General features: G+C 37.3%; 1 protein-coding gene and 1 pseudogene across 3 annotated transcripts in view; both read left to right on the top strand.

The window, feature by feature from the left end:
- Positions 1-17,634, top strand: part of LPIN2 (lipin 2) — an 86,401-nt gene that overhangs the window by 41,126 nt on the left and 27,641 nt on the right. For all 3 annotated transcript variants that reach the window (XM_037508780.2, XM_037508779.2, XM_037508778.2), the window contains exons 2-4: positions 3,029-3,229; positions 9,885-9,980; positions 12,336-12,637. In XM_037508780.2, the coding sequence (XP_037364677.1) occupies positions 3,038-3,229; positions 9,885-9,980; positions 12,336-12,637 (590 nt within the window). In that variant the 5' untranslated portion in view covers positions 3,029-3,037. The remainder of the gene's footprint in view (positions 1-3,028; positions 3,230-9,884; positions 9,981-12,335; positions 12,638-17,634) is intronic.
- LOC119243716 (tubulin alpha-1B chain-like) lies at positions 153-2,369 on the top strand (annotated as a pseudogene).

Genomic DNA, 17,634 nt, shown 5'->3' with positions numbered 1-17,634 from the left:
GTAAGCTTCGGACTTAGAATGGAATGTGCTCTTTGGGAACTTTCTGAACTCAGGGCAGCTCAAAAGCTAGGCTTAAAGAAAGAACTGTGCTTGTAGTGAAAAAAAGTGGAACATAGTTTTAATTCTCTGGTCAGTTGGCCCCTGAACTAGCAATGGGGATGGTCTGTCATTGGTCTGTGCTTCCTCCCATCCACAGGAGAATGACTTCTATTGAATTGTGCTTTGATGTACTACAAAGGGGTGTCAGTGTCTAATGAACGGAATGTGATGGTATTCTGTGACTGGAAATGAAATTTGACAATCTTGGGACTACAAGGAGGCTATTTTTTCCTAACTAGTGGAAGAGTTGCCAGGGGCCAAGGAGTGTTCAGAGCATATCATGACCATCCTGTGGTCAGATAACGCCAGCCCTGGCTACACAACAATGGGTATGGGGCACAGAAACAGGAAGTCTGCAGCCCCCACCAGGTGCACTCATCTCTTTTTTTGAGCCTTTTCTGGAGGATGCTTTACAGATCCTGGTGATCCAGATTTGAATCATGAATTGTAGTTGAGGAACAAGACTAAAACCTTTTTTGTGAGTTCGTTACTTATCTTGACTTAAACTTAGCTAGTCGAGGATCTTGTCCCGCTTGACCAGTAATTAGACCCGTGCAACGTCTCCATCTCCTGCTAACTCTTAGTGACTGACAGTGCCTGAATGCATTCTTCATCCATTTTGACCAGGCAGCTGTCCAGAATGGCAGTGCCTGCTGGGACCTTTACGGCATGGAGCATGGCATCTAGCCCAGTGGCCACATTCCCAGTGACAAGACCATTGGGAGAGGAGATGACTCCTTCAGCACCTTCTTCAGTGAGATGGGTGCTGGCAAGCATATGTCCAGGGCAGTGTTCATATAGTCATTGGCACCTACTGCCAGCTTTTCTACCCTGAGCAGCTCATACAGGCAAAGAAAATGCTGCACTACACCTTTGGCAAGATCATTGACTCGATCTGGCACCAAATTCAAAAGCTGGCTGACCGGTGCACAGTTCTTCAGAGGGTTTTAGTTTTCTACAGCTGTCATTGGAGAACTGGTTCTGGGTTTACCTCCCTGCTGATGGAACATCTCTCGTCAACTATGGCAAGAAGGCCAAGCTGGAGTTGTCCATTTACCCAGCCTCCCAGTTTCCACAGCTTTAGTTGTGTCATGCAACTCCTTTATCACCACTCTGGAGCACTCATAGTAGACAACGAGGTTTTCTATGACATCTGTCCTAGAAACGTTGATAATGAGCATGCAACCTAGACTAACCCTAACTGTCTTTCAGCCAGTTTGTGTCCTCCATCACTGCTTCCCTCAGATTTGATGGATCCCTGAATTTTTTTTTTTTTGAGATTTATTTATGCATACAAGAGCTGGTGGGGGAGATGAGAGGATTCACCAGAGACACAGCGGGGAGCAGAACAGGTGGAGTGACTGAAATACACTGCTGAGGGGAGCAGCGGGCAAAACAGGAGAGGTCTGCACCATGTGGGTTAGTTCCCTGGCCAGGGCTCAAACTTGTGCTGCAGTGACTGTGGATTGCTTCACAGTGCTGAGACTTAAACCCTTGCACCACCAGGAAGTCCCCAGCCCTGAATGTTCATATGACAGAATTCCAGACCAATATGATGCCCTATTCCCGCATCCGCTTCCCTCTGGGCACATATGCATCCATCATCTCTTCTGAGAAACCCTACCATGAACAGCTTTCTGTGGCAGAGATCACCAGTGCTTGCTTTGAGCCCACCAACCATATAGTGGAATGTGATCCCTCACCATGGTAAATACATGCCCAGCATACTGTGGTGATGTGGTTCCCAGAGATATCAGTGCTACCCTTGGCACCATCAAGGCCCCTACTGGTTTCAAAGTTGGCATTAATTAACAGCCTCCAACTGTGGTACTTGGAGGAGACCCGGCCAAAGTACAGCAAGCTGTGTGCATGCTGAGCAACACCACAGCCATTGTGAGGCCTGAGCTCACCTGGACCACAAGTTTGATGTATGCCGAGCATGCCATTGTTCACTGGTATGTGGGTAAGAGCATGGAGAAAGGGGAGCTTTCTGAAGCCTGTAAGCACATGGCTACCATTGAGGATTATAAGGAGGTTGGTGTGGATTCTGTTGAAGGAGAGGTTGAGGAAGAAAGAGAGGAATACGAATTAACTTTCCTTCCAGACATGCAGCGTGTCATACTATAATTTAGCTTCAACATTATGATAGGTATTAAACCTTTCTGGTTCGATTGTCTTACCTTTCAACTGTGAATCATGTCTTTTCCATGTGTACCTGTTTTCTTCCATCATGTATCAAAGGCTTTAATAAAGAAAGAAAAAAGAAAGTGCCTTGAACTTTTTGGAAAATTAATAAATATACTCTAGTGTGTTGTGTAAAAGGACTAATGTCATAAATAGATTAAGCCTGGTTTATCTTACCCGTTTATTTAATCTAGCATGTATGTGAGCCATGATATTCTAATAATTTCATAGAAAATTCAGTTCTTTATCTTCTAACAGAAAGGTTGTAATTTCAAGTTGCTCCTGGAGGGAGGGTAATCTTTGGTTATTTTTTTTCTGCTTGTCTGCTGAGGCCAGAGTGGATGGAATAGTCTTGGGTTCCCAGCGGTCTTAGGATTCTTATGATGGTGGTCTTGGTGCGATATGTTGGTTTTGTGCAACTTCTGAACTTTGGGGGGAAATTTCGTAACACAGCTGGCATTGTCTGATGATGGGAAAGGAAAGGGAACTTCTGCATGCATTCAGAATTGGCAGATGACAACTTCTCACATACAAAGGAGGACACTCTAGGATTGCTCCTAGATGGAAATGTATAAAAACAGTGGTAGCCTGAGACTAATCAGTTAAAAATCAATAAGGTTAATGAAGAATGAGTGGTATATAATCTCGTGTACAAATGAGTGCTGTAATTCAAGTCATCGCTGTCTTTGTCATTGCCATTAGAGCCACAAATTTGGTGTTAACATCTTATTTTCTTCTTTTGCAGTCTCAAACCATGAATTATGTGGGACAACTGGCTGGGCAAGTGATTGTCACAGTGAAGGAACTCTACAAGGGCATTAACACAGCTACCTTGTCCGGGTGCATTGATGTCATTGTGGTGCGACAGCAGGATGGCACCTATCAGTGTTCACCTTTTCACGTTAGGTTCGGGAAGCTGGGAGTCCTGAGATCCAAAGAAAAAGTGGTGAGTGTGGCCATGTCCTGTTCTCCAGGAGGGTCAAAAGGGAGATGGTGAGAATGAGTAAATCATTATTGTGAGCTCTCTGGGCCTTTTTGTTTGTTTGTTTAACCTTTGTGATTGAAGATAGTGGCATGAGAAGTCAGTCTATGTTTTGCTTTTCAGGTTGTTTCTAAATTCAAGATAGCCCTACTGTAGTCTCTTCAGGGGATAAAAGACAATTTTGATCCTGTATGCTGCAAGGCAGAAAACTAAACAGTGAAACTAGATTCATAAATGAGGAAGTGAGGTGTATTTAGGAAAAGTTTCTTTGCATTATACAGCACTTGAAAATATTTAGGGTAATATCATCATGCCAGTTGTGAATGAAATAGTCTGATAAAACCAAAAAACATTATTTTTGTTTATAAGAAATTAATGTGACGTTTGTATTGACAGGACTGTAAAATCTTATTTGTAATCCAAGTTTTATAATTGATACTGGGACTTGTCCCCACATCTTACTGAAATGCTAACACCCAGCAATATGCCAGTTGGCTTTCAATTGTTTTAGGGAAGAAAAGAAAGAAGGTTTATTTATATATATATATATAGTTATTTTATATATATATATATATATATATATTTTTTTTTTTTTTTTTAATATCTTCTTCCCTTCAGGTTATGGAGCACCTGGAAGGTTGATTTGTACATACGGTGTCAGTTAAGTTAGAAAACTGAGCTAGTAATAAAACTTAGCATGTACATAGTATCTTCACTTTTCCTTTTGCCCCACAGTGTCTGCCTTAGCAATGTGGAATATTCTCAGGGTTTCAGTGAAAGATACACACCATTATCTAGTATGTTAGAGGATCTCTGACATAAGTTGAAAACATCTATTTTCTGATGTTGTCTGCTTTACATAGCTGAGCTTATTTAAAACAGAAATTTACCTCTTTCAGTTAAACTTTTTATTTTTGAAAATGAAAGTAAAAGGTTTATGGGTTTCACAAAACTAGGTATTCTTATGTCACCCACCCCCCAGCAAAAAGTAATCACATTTCTAGGTGTTACAAAATCATTTTTCCACTGAAGAACCAAGTTTCAAAGTGGCAGGGTTTGTGTGTTCTGGCCTCTGTTTAGTCACTCTTTGGAAACTAAAAGCAGTTACAGTTAGTGACTTTGGAAATTTTCCACTGCAAAACAGTGTTTTTTAGCCATGCTTCTCTGGAATTTTTTCTTTTTTTTTCCCCCGGAAACACTAACCTATAACACTTTCAGATTGTTTCTGCTCTGCAAGAACTGGGAGCATTGAAATTTCCCATAAGTTGTGCAAGGATCTGTCTATTCATAAAATGGCTTATAAGAGTTTTTCCTTCGTGATAGGGTTTTTCATCAGTAGATTGGGTAAGTTCTGGTCTTTCAAAATGGAACCCACAGGCTGATTTATCTATATATACATCATTATATAAGCATAGCCTCCTGGCTTCCCATTAACACAACAACTTCAGTGGACATCATTCCTCCTTCTTACAGAATAACAGTGTTTAACCTCCTTGTCAGACTTGGGTTCCTTATGTCTTGGAGACCAGTCACTATAGCTGGGGGTAGTATTGATAGGCCTGTCTTGAACAGCAGCTCCCACCTTCACTCCCTGAAGCCATACCTAAAATAGAGGATGAATAAACTCCAAGGGATACCAAGAGATGTTCTTACCCAGACAATGGCATACCAAAATAAGAATGCTATAGCCAGAATTTCTCAAAACTAAATCAGTTATAGTTCAACATCTTAGTCATGTATGTTGAACAAGATTCAGCCACAGTGTAGGATATATGACTATATGGAAATGAGCGGTTCTTTCTTCACTTTACTAGAAGTGGTACATCAAAAAGAGTATTCTTCAGAAGTAATCACCTTACGAAAAATTTATTCCAATTTGGTGCCATCTCAAAATATTTTTCATATTTTTCCTTTGTTACCTAAAGAGCTAGGAGCATGTTCCTTTAAATACCTTTAATATGGGCACAATTTATTATTAGATTTTATTTTTAGAAAAAAATTAATTTTTGAGTCAAATTAAGAGACTGAGTAGTCACCTTGAGAAATAACACATCCTAAAGAAGTGTTACTGCCTTTTCCCAGCTGCGTTGAACAAATGCATAACCACCAAAGGTGAAAATTTTGATAGGTGGTATTAGTTTGTCTGGTTTTTTTTTAATTAAAGCAGAATAAATATTTCATTTGTATATATTAATGTAAAGAATTTCTACAGGTGGTTTTAAGTATTTTACATATTTAACTTCTAGTTAGATAAATTATTTTAAGTCATCCTGAATAACCCAAAATAAGTATTTCTTTACTTTTTCAGTTCTCACTTTTTAAGTTAGAAAACATTCTTCCTATGATTGTGGAAGAAATGCCATTATTACAGTGCTTCATAAATCATAGACCACTCTAGATGTTTACTTCAACCAGTTTTTCCCTGAGCCAGGGAATTTATTGCATTGCTTTTGTTTTGAAAAAGTTACATGTCATGTCATATCCAGGTTTTTTTGTTTTTGTTTTTTTGGTTTTTTGTTTTTTTTAGCGGTAATATTCATAGTAATATAAAACACTAAGAAAGATAGCCAAAAAATGTGTTAGGGTTGCTGTCTATCCTCTGGAAACTATTTCATACTATAGCCCTTTCTTTCAGAAAGTAAAAGAAAAAAGTTGTGTAAAATAGTCATTAAGATTTCTTAAATTACGTAGGGATTTTATTCCATAGATTTATATTTAATTCTTAGTTGTCTGTTATTTCCATTTTTAACGGCTTTATTTTGTAATTAACACATAATGAACTGCACATATTTAAAGGATACAATTTGATGTTTTAATGTGTACACATCCATGAAACCATCACCACAGTTGCATATCATATGCAACATTTAGTTTCATAGTTTCATATCTGTATTTGTAGCTTGTGTCCTATGTTTGTAGTTTCTTCTTATCTGTGACATTTCCTCAGTTTTTATTTATGATGTTGACATTTTTTAATATCTTAATCTTAGATTTACAAATTGCAAGTGTTGTTTTAAAAGTTTCCATATATCCTTCACCGAAATGCTTCCCATAATGTTAACATTAACATTTAGAACCAGGAAATCAACCTTGGTATAACATTGTTAATTAACGGCCTTATTCATATTTTTACGTTTTTCCACTACTGCTTTCCTCCTGTTCAGGACCCTACATTGCTTTCATCCTGTATTCGCTAACATTTTTTAGTGTTTCCTTCCTTACGATCTTGATTTTTGAAGAGTGCAGAACAGTTATTATGTAGATTGTCTCTCAGTTTGAATTTCTGATGTTTTCTCATCTTGGTGAGAATAACCCAGATGTCATGCCCTTCTCCGTATAATATCTAAGGAGGCCCATTGTGTTGCTATGTCTCATTACTGGTGATGTTAACTTTGTTAATGGTGTCAGCTAGATTTCTCCATAAATTTACTTGTGAGAAGAAACTGAGACAATGCAAAAATCGTTTTTTCCTCTTCCACTCATAAATTTTAGTATGCATTGATAAGTTTGGTCTGCAACAGTTATTACTGTGGTGTTTGCCAAATGGGGATTTTCTTTTTCTATCCTACATATTCCATTTATTAATTGAAAATCTTTTGCATGAGAAGCTATTCTTTCTTGTTCACATATTTAGATCAGTGTGGACCCATGGATATTATGCTCTTTGACTTATACTTACTAGTATTATTATTTCATTGCTCAGATTGTCCCAGGTAAGGCTATTTATTGATAGTTCCTTCAAGTTGAGTTGATTATAAGCAATGACTACTTACTTCCTGACACTGTAAGATATTCCAGAAGAATCTACTTTACCCATATGGGTACTATAATTACTTCTTTGAGCAGCCCTATTTCCTTCTATTGGAGAATTTCCTTCTATTGGGAAATTTAAAAATTAAATGTCACTACATGTGCTCATTACTACTGAAGTATCATTGCTTCTAGGCCCTCTCAGCAGGCAAAGCTAGAAAGTGTGTGTGTGTGCGCGCCTATGTGTATGATCGATCCCCATCTACATCTAACTGGAAAAATCATGAGTTCACATTGATTCTTCCAATTCCAGTCCTTCACCACAGGGTTCTTCCTCATTTCCTTATTTGTAGCTGCTTTCTATGACAATGTGATATATGCCTCTTCTTATCCACAGTATTTCTCTTTTCAATCCTAGAAAACACATAAAATACTTCAAGAATTGCTAACCTACATCTCTGTGATGAAAAAAATACTACTATTTAAAGGTTATAGTTGTTGTTGTCTTTAGATTTAGAATTCTAAAATTCCCTTTCTTTCCCATCTCTTCAGTATTGTTATGTGTTTCATACATAAAACTTGTACAACGAGTATTTTGACAGCATATGTCAACCAGTTTTCTTTTTATTTATTTATTTATTTATTTTTTTTTGTTTGTTTGTTTGTTTTGTTTGTTTGTTTGTTTATACATGCACTGGGTACAGTCAGAAGCGCGGGAGGGTGAGAGAATTCACCAGAGCCAGAGCGGGGAGCAGAACAGGCAGAAGGACCGAAGTACACTGCTGAGGGGAGCAGCGGGCGGCAGGAGAGGTCTGCGCGCCATGTGGGACCCTCCTCTGGTGGCCGGGTAGCAGCCGGGGATCGAACCGGCGCTGCAGAGGCCGCGGGCAGCTTCGCAACCCAGCGCTCAACTGCTGCGCCACCGGGGAGGCCCCAGTTTTCTTTTTTTAACAAGATGTTACTTACCCCATCATTACCTGGGCTCCTGGGAATATATATAGCCACCTTTCGTGATGTGAACTAGTACTCAATCTCTGATCAGATGGGATAATTGGTCCTCTCTGGGAAAAACCCAACAAGCAAATCATGCAATTGTTCCCAGCATAAGCACCATGCAGCGCTAATTACATTCAAGATTATGGACTATTGTATTTATAGCTATACTTTGTCTTTCATTGTGTTCATCTTTGTATCCCCTAAACAGTCTATAAAAGTTTATGAGTTTCAGAAGTTTAGTATTCACTTACAAGTATAAGATATGTAACAAGTATTCACAGTCTATAGGTAGTTACATTATTTTTAAGTTACATAAAGTTATATAAAGTCCTCATTTCTCATGGTAGTACAGACCATTAAAATGACTGCACACACTGAAACTGTAAAGAAAGCTTAATAATCAGGGGGCTCCCTGTTGGCGCAGGTGGTTGAGCACAGCACTGTGAAGCTCTCCCCAACCTCTACAGTATGTGTTCCATCCCTGCCGGCCAGCAAGATACCACATGGTGTGACAAACCTCTCCTGTCTTGCCCGCTGCTCCCCTCAGCAGTGTATTTCAGTCAGTCTGCCTGTTCTGTTCTCCGCTCTGTCTTGGGTGAATCCTCTCACCTTCCCACACATCTGGCCTGTACCCCGGTTCTTGTATAAATAAATAAATCTTTAAAAAAAAAAAAGAAGCTTAATAATCAGTAAGAAGAATTAAGAGTCTTTCCATGACCTTCACAAATTTTTGTTAAAACTTTCAAATTTAGTTGTTAATGTGTAGGAAAATGAAAAATTTACTGCACTTTAAAACATTAGAAATACTGAAAGTAGAAGTGTCCTATTTATCTTATCAGGAACATGGCTCTTTGATGTAAAACTTATGAAGCAAGAATCTTTTTTTTTTGTCTTAGCAAATTGGCGTGTTCCTTTCTAAGTTGGAATCAGCTTTTGACTTTTTTCATCCTCTACACTCCAGTGTCAGTGATTAAGAATTCCTTCAAGATGAAATTTTTTTACTGCCATTTCCTCTGAGCCTTCTTCATCCTTTTCATTACAACCTTTTCTTTCTTATCCTTTTTGTGACTAAGCTCACCTTCACCAGGCTGCACTGGCTGCATGTCTTAAGTCTCTGATGGCAGTTCACTATAAAGTTCACTGGCCACAATCAGCACACATTCAGCTCTGTACACATTCAACTTGAACTTCACTTCCAGCACTTTTTGTTTACTTATTGTACTTTAATCTTGACCAGTAGTTTTCTTTTTCAATTATCCATTTTTACGAAATGTCACATGGATTTATCCCTGGGAGACAAAGAAGCAACACAATCACAAGGCTTGAGATCCGTGCTTGAGCTAAATCACAGATGTGCTCAGATCATGTCACCAACAGGCTTTGAAAAAGTATCATGATGGGTTATTAATCAGGATGGGCATCGAATATTTATGCAGTGATTTGTGGATGAAAAGCTGGCAGTGAAGTTTGTGCTTGCTGCATTTAACTCAGTTAGCATACCATAGTAACTAAAATTTATGTGTACCTAAACTGTGTAAGATGAGCCCTGCCTGTGCTGTAAATCCTGGAAGTGCACAAATATTTGGTAATGACATTTCCCCTATTTTATAACATTTGGGATATGAAATACCTTATAAAATTATAATTAAAAATAAATGATATAATTAAAAATAGATGATGAAAAATTTTCTTTTAACTCTTGGTTGCCCATTCCTAGCCTTCACTCTCCACCATTGGGTAGACTTTAGGGGTGGAGAGTGGGGCAGGGGCTGCCACTGGATCCTAAGTTTGGTGCAAGAATCCAGAATTCAGGATTAGTTTACCTTGAGTAAAAGACTCTTAGTGTTAAATCACTCTTTGTTTCTCCTCTTAGATTGATATAGAAATCAATGGTGATGCAGTGGATCTGCATATGAAATTGGGTGACAATGGAGAAGCTTTCTTTGTGGAAGAGACTGAAGAGGAATATGTAAGTTCTGCTGGGTCGCCTCCACTTTACACAGTGTATGCAGGTCTCCAGTGCATGTTCAAAAACAGAAATGTTCATCAGTTTTTATGATTAGTTTTACAGATGATTGGTGCTTGTTAGACAAGCTTTATTTTTAGTTTAAATTAAATACTGTCATAAAGGAGCAGGAAAAGTGAGTTTCACACTTTCTCCACACGTGGGTATAGTGAGCATACAGAAGGCCTGTGCATGTTCTCTTTTTTGGTACGAGAAGGCACGTCTTTTTCTCTACCTTCAATGAGTTCTGTTATGTAGTGACTATTGAACACTTTACACTTTGACTTGAATATGTTCAGTTCCACCTAAGTAATCAAGGCATATCTCTTCAGGCTTTACTGTGTTTGTACACGTGTGACCTTTAAACTTGGAAAACATGTTTACCATTGGGTTAGAGACATTGCTTCTCTTACCTTGAACAGTCAGGTGAATTATTTTATTGTGGTCTTAAGGGATGTAAATTAATTGGCCTATGCCCTTTATATAAATGATTATTTCATGTTTGCCTTCATTCAGCAAGAGAGCATAGTTACCCCACCCCCTTCTGTATCCACTGATTTGATTGGTGGTAAACTGTTCTGGAGGTATTCACTGCGGGTTTTTAAAAAATAATACTTACAAGACATCTTTATATCTTTCATCATAAAGAATTCATCAGTAAAAATAATCATCGAGTTGTTAAGGATAAAGGGCTAGTTTTTTCTTGTTTTGAAGGCAAATTGCCAGTTTGATGTTACAAATTTCACGAAAGAAAAAAACAATATAAACGCATAATGTGGTTATCATTTTTTAATATAGATTTGGAAGCTAACAACTTAGATACCAGTATGTTAAGCAGCATTGAAACTGTAAGAAGGGATATTTACCAGATCCGTATTTTTCCTAGTGTGTTGTTTTTAATATGACCTTGTTTGCATTTACTTGGTCTAAACAAAATTTTGTCTTAGATAAGCAAGAGGCAGAATGAAGCAATAAATGAGTTATCACAAGAAAAAAAAATGTTGCTGTTTCTTAAATTCAAAAGTACTGCTTGAGCTTTGTAAAAATCAACAGATACAGGAAGTGAGAGCACTGGGTTAATTATAGTGTTATCTGATTCTCATGATAATTTCTGATAATTCCATTTAAAACTATGCTTAGCAAGGTCAAGTATGTCAACTTTCCAGCCTTTTTTTCCTTTTAACATATGACCAGTTTCTTTAGTATGCTACTCTTTAAAATTTAAAAAAAGAATAAGTCTATTTATACAACAAATAATACTCTATGCTGCATAGTATGGGTAATAACTCCCCACCCTTCCACCCTGTTGCTAAGAGTTTATAGTTTAAATGGGAATAAACATTACTAAAATCCATCAGGCTTTTTTGTTTCTCACAGACTTTTTCTCATTTATATGTGCTCAACATCTTTTTCAATTCAGTAGTTCTAGATCTAATTTTGTCCTCTTAATATCTATGGAATATTTCATAGTAGGTAGTTAGCCATTCTTTCTCACAATAGACATCCATATCCATTTCCCACCTCTTACAAACAAACAATTAAGGACTCCCACTCATTTTTAGGACTAATAAAAACTTGAGTATTCTAACTTTTGAGGTTAATCTATCTACCTCAGTTACTATCTTCCATTTCCTCCGTGACACAGAAGAGTGAAGCAAATGACTTAATTTTCCTGAACACCAGACTTGATTATTTGATACTAAATTATGAGTTGAATTCCTGAAAAGGATATGTTAAGTACTATGCAGTTTTAAAATTCATTAATTTCCTTCAGTTTAGGATATTGTCTGTGTTACAGTAGCCTGTCACCATCCTTGGTTGAGCAAGCCCAAGCATTAAACACTCTAAATGTTACTGACATTCCTCATTTCTCTTAACCTCTCCTGTTGCCCTTTGACAGATGGGATGTTCCTGAGCCTGCCTTATTCTTTATCTTGTTCTTAATTGTTCTGAGTTCTTGACAGACTCCTACTTTGTAATACCTCCTTAGAATGCTGTTGTTGCTTTGAGCTTCTCTTTACAGAATTTAATTGACTCTACTTTAATTGTAGCTTTTCTAGGTTCTTGGTGACTTGCATATCAGTTCCTCCAACTGAATTGTTAGGTGGACTGATAATAGCTAACACTTAGCCAGGTGCAACTGGGTAAAAAACTTGTTCAGCATAGAGTGGACAGTACCTTATTTCCCCGTGACTTTCTTAGCTGTAGATGCTGTCCTTCTACCATTGTGAAAATGTATATACACCAACAGTTTGTTGTTATTCAGATTCACTGTCCAGATTGTCATGTAAACTTTTCTCTCTTCATGCTCTCTCTAAGGAAAAACTTCCTGCTTACCTTGCCACCTCACCAATTCCTACAGAAGATCAGTTCTTTAAAGATATTGACACCCCTTTGGTGAAAGCAGGTGGAAATGAAAGGCCATCTCAGAGTTCAGACATCTCACACATTTTGGAAACAGAGGTAGTTTTCACCCCAAGTTCTGTGAAAAAGAAAAAACGAAGAAGAAAGAAATGCAAACAGGATAGTAAGAAGGAAGACCAGACCACTTCCCCTACTGCAGAAGATACTGTGAATGTGGACCTGAGCTCTGATGATGACAAGGGACTGCAGTCAGCAAGGTAGGGCTCTTGGTATTGGCTCTTTGTGCGGCATCAACACACACAGAACTTAGGCACAGCAAGAAACTGTTGTTTCTTTTATGCATATGCAGTTTGAGGCTTGGACTTCTTTCCCCTTAAATGTGAAATCAAGTGGGAGAGGTTTTTGTTTTTTTTTCCCCTTTTTGACACATCAGAATGTGCCATCTTATACCCTGGTGTGGTACTAACATATCATTTGAAGCAAATTGGCAGTGTGTCTCTTTTCATCTGATAGGTTTTCCAAAAGCCAAACAGAGTGTAAGTCACAAAGAAGATCTGAATTAGTATCGCCCTGGCTAAGCAGATACAATATCAGGAGTTCCCTACACATTGATCTTGTGCTTGATAACTCACCTGTCACTGAGAAATTAGAGTTGTTTCAAGTAAGTTGAAGAGGAAAGGAGGTTTCATGTTTTTCCTTTATAAATAAGAAATATAAATAAGAATATCTTTTCAAAATATATGCCAGTTTTCTGGTCAGTACCACCTGGGGTTGAGAATTTACATTTGGGGGTAGAGCTTGTATTTTCTTTTTTTTTTTTTGATTCAGTATTCATATTTTAGAAGATTAGCTTCTGTCTGTTCCATTTGATGGTTGCCCTGGCACTGGAAAGCCTTTGTGTGTTTTAGTGGAGTGGTGATCATTGGATAAGAAGCTGCTGCCCAAAAGTGACCTTGAATCTCCAGCCCTTTTACTTGAATTGGGGTAAAGGGAGAATGACATTGTGAGAGAGATGCTAGTCTACTTACGTACTTCTACCTTGGCTGCTGAAAAAAAGAGTGCATGTCCTACTTCCTGGGAAAATTAGTGCTATTAAAGTTCTCTTTGTCTTGGGAAGAGGGAAAATTGTTTCTTCCTCTATAGTTACAGAAGCCAAAATATAAACATGGGTAAATTGTATCATGCTTTAGGATGTGTTTTATTTACTAAGTTTTGGTTTTAAGTAGTCAAGTTAGGAAAAATTGTTATTTTTAGTATTTTATTTATTATGTTCTGTTAGTGAATAGTGTAGTATAGTCCTTTTTAAAATTTAAAACTTCTGAATAAATCTAACAAATTTAATTTTGTTTTGTAAATCAAAAGACTAGTTCAAAACACAACTCATCATTGGTTTCCAAAGAATTCTAAACTAATAAAAAGTACCACAATTTCTTAAAAAGAGACTCTTCTCATTTTTTTTTTCTCTTCCTACTTTCAGTCTCATAAGGATTATTTCTCCTTCCCTTCCCATGGATACTATACTAGGTGACAGTTTGAGATATTCCATTGTGTGATTTCAGTGCTGTTAAGAAAATGTCAGCATTCCTTTTAAAATTTTAGCTTATAATAAAATGTGTAGGTGGGCAAGAAACATGTTCTTTTGAGGAAAACTTGAATTATATACATCTAACTCCTCTAACTTTTATTTGGATTAGCACTGGAATATTTCCCTAAGTGTCTTAATTTCTGTAATTATTTTTGCCAATTACAATTCTTCTAATATCCAAAAAAGGATCCTGAAGTAACATTTTTGCCTCAAAAGTTTCATTGACGTGTGTCTTCAACATAATAGAACAAGGTTTAGAATGCCTGAACAGCCTGCAGCTTCAACTTAGAAATTTTCAGCTTTTCCAGATTATATGCACAATCACCTGCTAAGTGTTATAGGAATTGTTACTCTGAAAGAATCTTGTAAGTGAATGTGTTATCACTGAGTACATGGCAGGAATACTAGTGTGGGCCTTTCCTTTCCAAATTGTAAGAAAGACTGCATCAGCCAAATCTGTTGGCATGCTAGTTTGGTTAACAGTTAGAAATGGTTGTCAGCTTCTCTTTCTGAGCTATATCCCTGTGTAAGCAGTAAGATCAGAACACAAAAGCCAGGGCCTGTCATAATTTTTAGGATCTTGTGGTTTGCTTTATCTTTATCATACCAGTGATTCACAGATGCTACCACTTGGACGGACTCTTCCTGAAATTTCCTTAAAACAGGACTCAGCCAACAGAAATTAAGGCTTAAAAAATAAGACAAAATGTAATAGTCATGAGAGGTCAGGCCCTAAACTGAAATGTGTACTCAGCTAAAAGATGGAAATTCAACCTGTGGTGGTTGCGATTGTGGACTCATAAGTTCCCTTAGTCACTTTGGCCTTCGTTTCTTAATCTATAAAATAAGAGAATTGAGCTGTGTGGTTAGTAAGGCCTCTTCCAACTCAGCACTTAGATTCTCAAATAACTTGGGGCAAGATATTTAAGGTAAAACAAATACTAAAGAGCTCATTAAAGAGTCTGAAAGAAAAAGTTAACTGCTTTTGCAGATGTGAGATCAAGAAATTATAAAGAATTGGGGAATTTGCAACTTGCATGTATTTTACCTCCCTTAGCCACTACCATTTAGGAAAGAAGTTCTGTTTCCAGAGGAGATACCTAAAATAAGTTTTCATTTTATTTGAACAAAGAGCTTTCTGTTTAAAATCTTTATTAATGTGGGCCTCCCCTGGTGGCGCAGGTGGTTGAGCACCGCGCTGTGAAGCTGCCCGCAGCATCTGCAGCGCCGGTTTGATCCCAGCCGGCGAGGGTCCCACATGGCGCGGCAGACCTCTCCTGTCTCGCCCACTGCTCCCCTCAGCAGTGTATTTCATCAATCTGCCTGTTCTGTTCCCCACTCTGTTGAATCCTCTCACCCTCCCGTGCATCTGGCCTGTACCCTGGTTCTTGTATAAATAAATAAATAAATAAATCTTTAAAAAATAAATAAAATCTTTATTAATGAAATTCTTTTTGAAAAGAATTCAAGTGGAGGCTTCTTGAATGAGGCAAATGAAAGAATCATTGTTTAAAGCAGGTTACTGTTGCAGAGCTAGAAGAAACTGGTGAAAATTAGAGACTTTAGAATACATGGGATTTGATGTAAACTGTGCTATAGTCTTTCTCCTGAAGTTGAGCTTTTGACATGAATAAAGCCAAGGGATATATATGTGTATACTTATTAAAAACATTTCACCCAGGCAGTAGCCTTTTGGAGAGAAGAGAATATTCACATTGGATAGTACTCTAGCACAATCTCCATTATAAATACACTGATGGAAATAGTTCAGATATACAGCAATGACAGAAATGCAGGATGAGACTGCATTATCGGAAAGGAATCTCTTGATTTTAATCCATCAAAGTGACTTGTTTACAGTTCATATGGGAGCTAGGTGCAGAGTGGTAGCCTAAGATTTCTCACAAGACAGCATCAATCTGTCTTATCTGAGGCTGTCTCTTTCATCTCTAGTCTTCCATGTTCTTCTCCAGTGATGTGGCTCTACATACAGCCTACTCCCTGCCTTCCCCTTCATTTCTGACAGTGATAGAGAAGTAGTGCTGAGTGCTATTCTAAGCTGTCTTTATGGGAAAGATACTGTATACCAAATGCAAACTCAGATCATTAATGTCACTGAAATTTATTGTGCTAAGGTTGAGGATAAACATACTTTTAACACTGATCTTTTGTCATGATAGTTAGCATCCTTATTTTTCTCTTTCATACTAGCAATTAAATCATTTAAAACTCAGGCCCTCAAATTTATCCCACATAAATATTTCAGGCTATTTAATTTCCTTTTTGTTGCCCTAACCCCACTTTAAAAAGTTGATGTATAATCTACATGCAGTAATATTCATAGATAAGTGTGCAAGTCAATGAATCTTGATAGTATTCTAAGGCGAACTTCAGTTGACTTTTGAATCAGGAAGATTTTATTTTAATACCAAATTTGAAGACATGATGTTGAAGAGCATCTGTGAAGACTGACGAGCTCTGTATACAAGTATGAACTTCAGCTGAATCTTCCCACCTCTGACATGGCATCACCACTGTTTACCCTTCTGGCATTCCCTGCCCTTCAGTGTTAATATATTCTATTTCGAAATAGATAGGATCAGTGTTCATGTTATTTTCTTCATATTCTGATCTGTACTCCCTTATAGCCTCATGTCATATACTTAAAATTCCTGTTTCAAAGTTACTGTCTCACTTGCTGGTCATCTATTCTCAAGTATGTATGCCATTTTGAAAAGTGCTTAACAGATTTTTAAAAGTCCGATTTTTAGTAAATGAATCAGATCTTAAGGACCCTCAACATCAGCAACCTTTGCTATCACTCTAATGGATCTAGATTAATGGGTTCTATTTTTGTCAGAATCTGCTCAGAGAAGATCATGTCATCCTGGGGTTGTAAATTCTTAATGGCCCGAGTGTGCTCGGGCACTGTCTGTGTTTTACTAAATCCAGTTTGCTTTGCTGAACCCTTCTTGGCTTACCTTTTTTATTTTTTAAACCACAGAAAAATGTTTCAAAAAGAAAATACTTGCAATTAAAAAAAAAAACTGGCTGCTTGATTTTCTTTTATTAAGGAGTATTTTTATCTACATATCTGCCCTTTTTTCAAAAGTGTTTTTCCCCTCTTGAATGAGTTTAATCCCTCTGGGAGAAAAACTTAGGAGTATGGAAAAACATTTCAAAATTAGTAGTAAAACAGAGCAAGTTAATTTAAGATAGGATGAAAATTAAAACTGGTTTCTATCTCTATTAAACAAGTGATACTGATATTCTTTTACATTAATGTCTGTCCTGGTAGAACATTGATTTTTTCCTATAATAAGCTCTTAAACTTTATATAGGGTAGTACTCTATACTTGTCAGAGTTTTACTTGTAGTTTTCTTTATGCTTTTCAGAACTTTCAGCATGATACACCACATAAGTCTCACATCAACTCTGTGAAGTAGACAGGACAAGTGCTAAATTTCCAACTAAAGATGAAAAACTGGGGCCCATAAAGCTTCTGTGGGATGTTTTCAAGGTTATATGGCAAGTTAGTTACATTACTCTACAGATTTAAGAAAACCAAAGGGTAAATTTATTAAAATCTTATTAATATTAGTTCAGCATTCTATAGTTCCAGGTCTGTGTGTGAATTTTAAAAGCATTTATTTTATTTTTGTATCATC

This window comes from Talpa occidentalis, unplaced genomic scaffold (genome assembly GCF_014898055.3).
Source record: "Talpa occidentalis isolate TD23 unplaced genomic scaffold, MPIMG_talOcc4v2.1 talOcc4.13, whole genome shotgun sequence".
Taxonomy (NCBI): domain Eukaryota; kingdom Metazoa; phylum Chordata; class Mammalia; order Eulipotyphla; family Talpidae; genus Talpa; species Talpa occidentalis.
The sequence above is the reverse complement of the archived record's forward strand: the minus strand, read 5'-3'. Positions and strand labels throughout refer to the sequence as shown.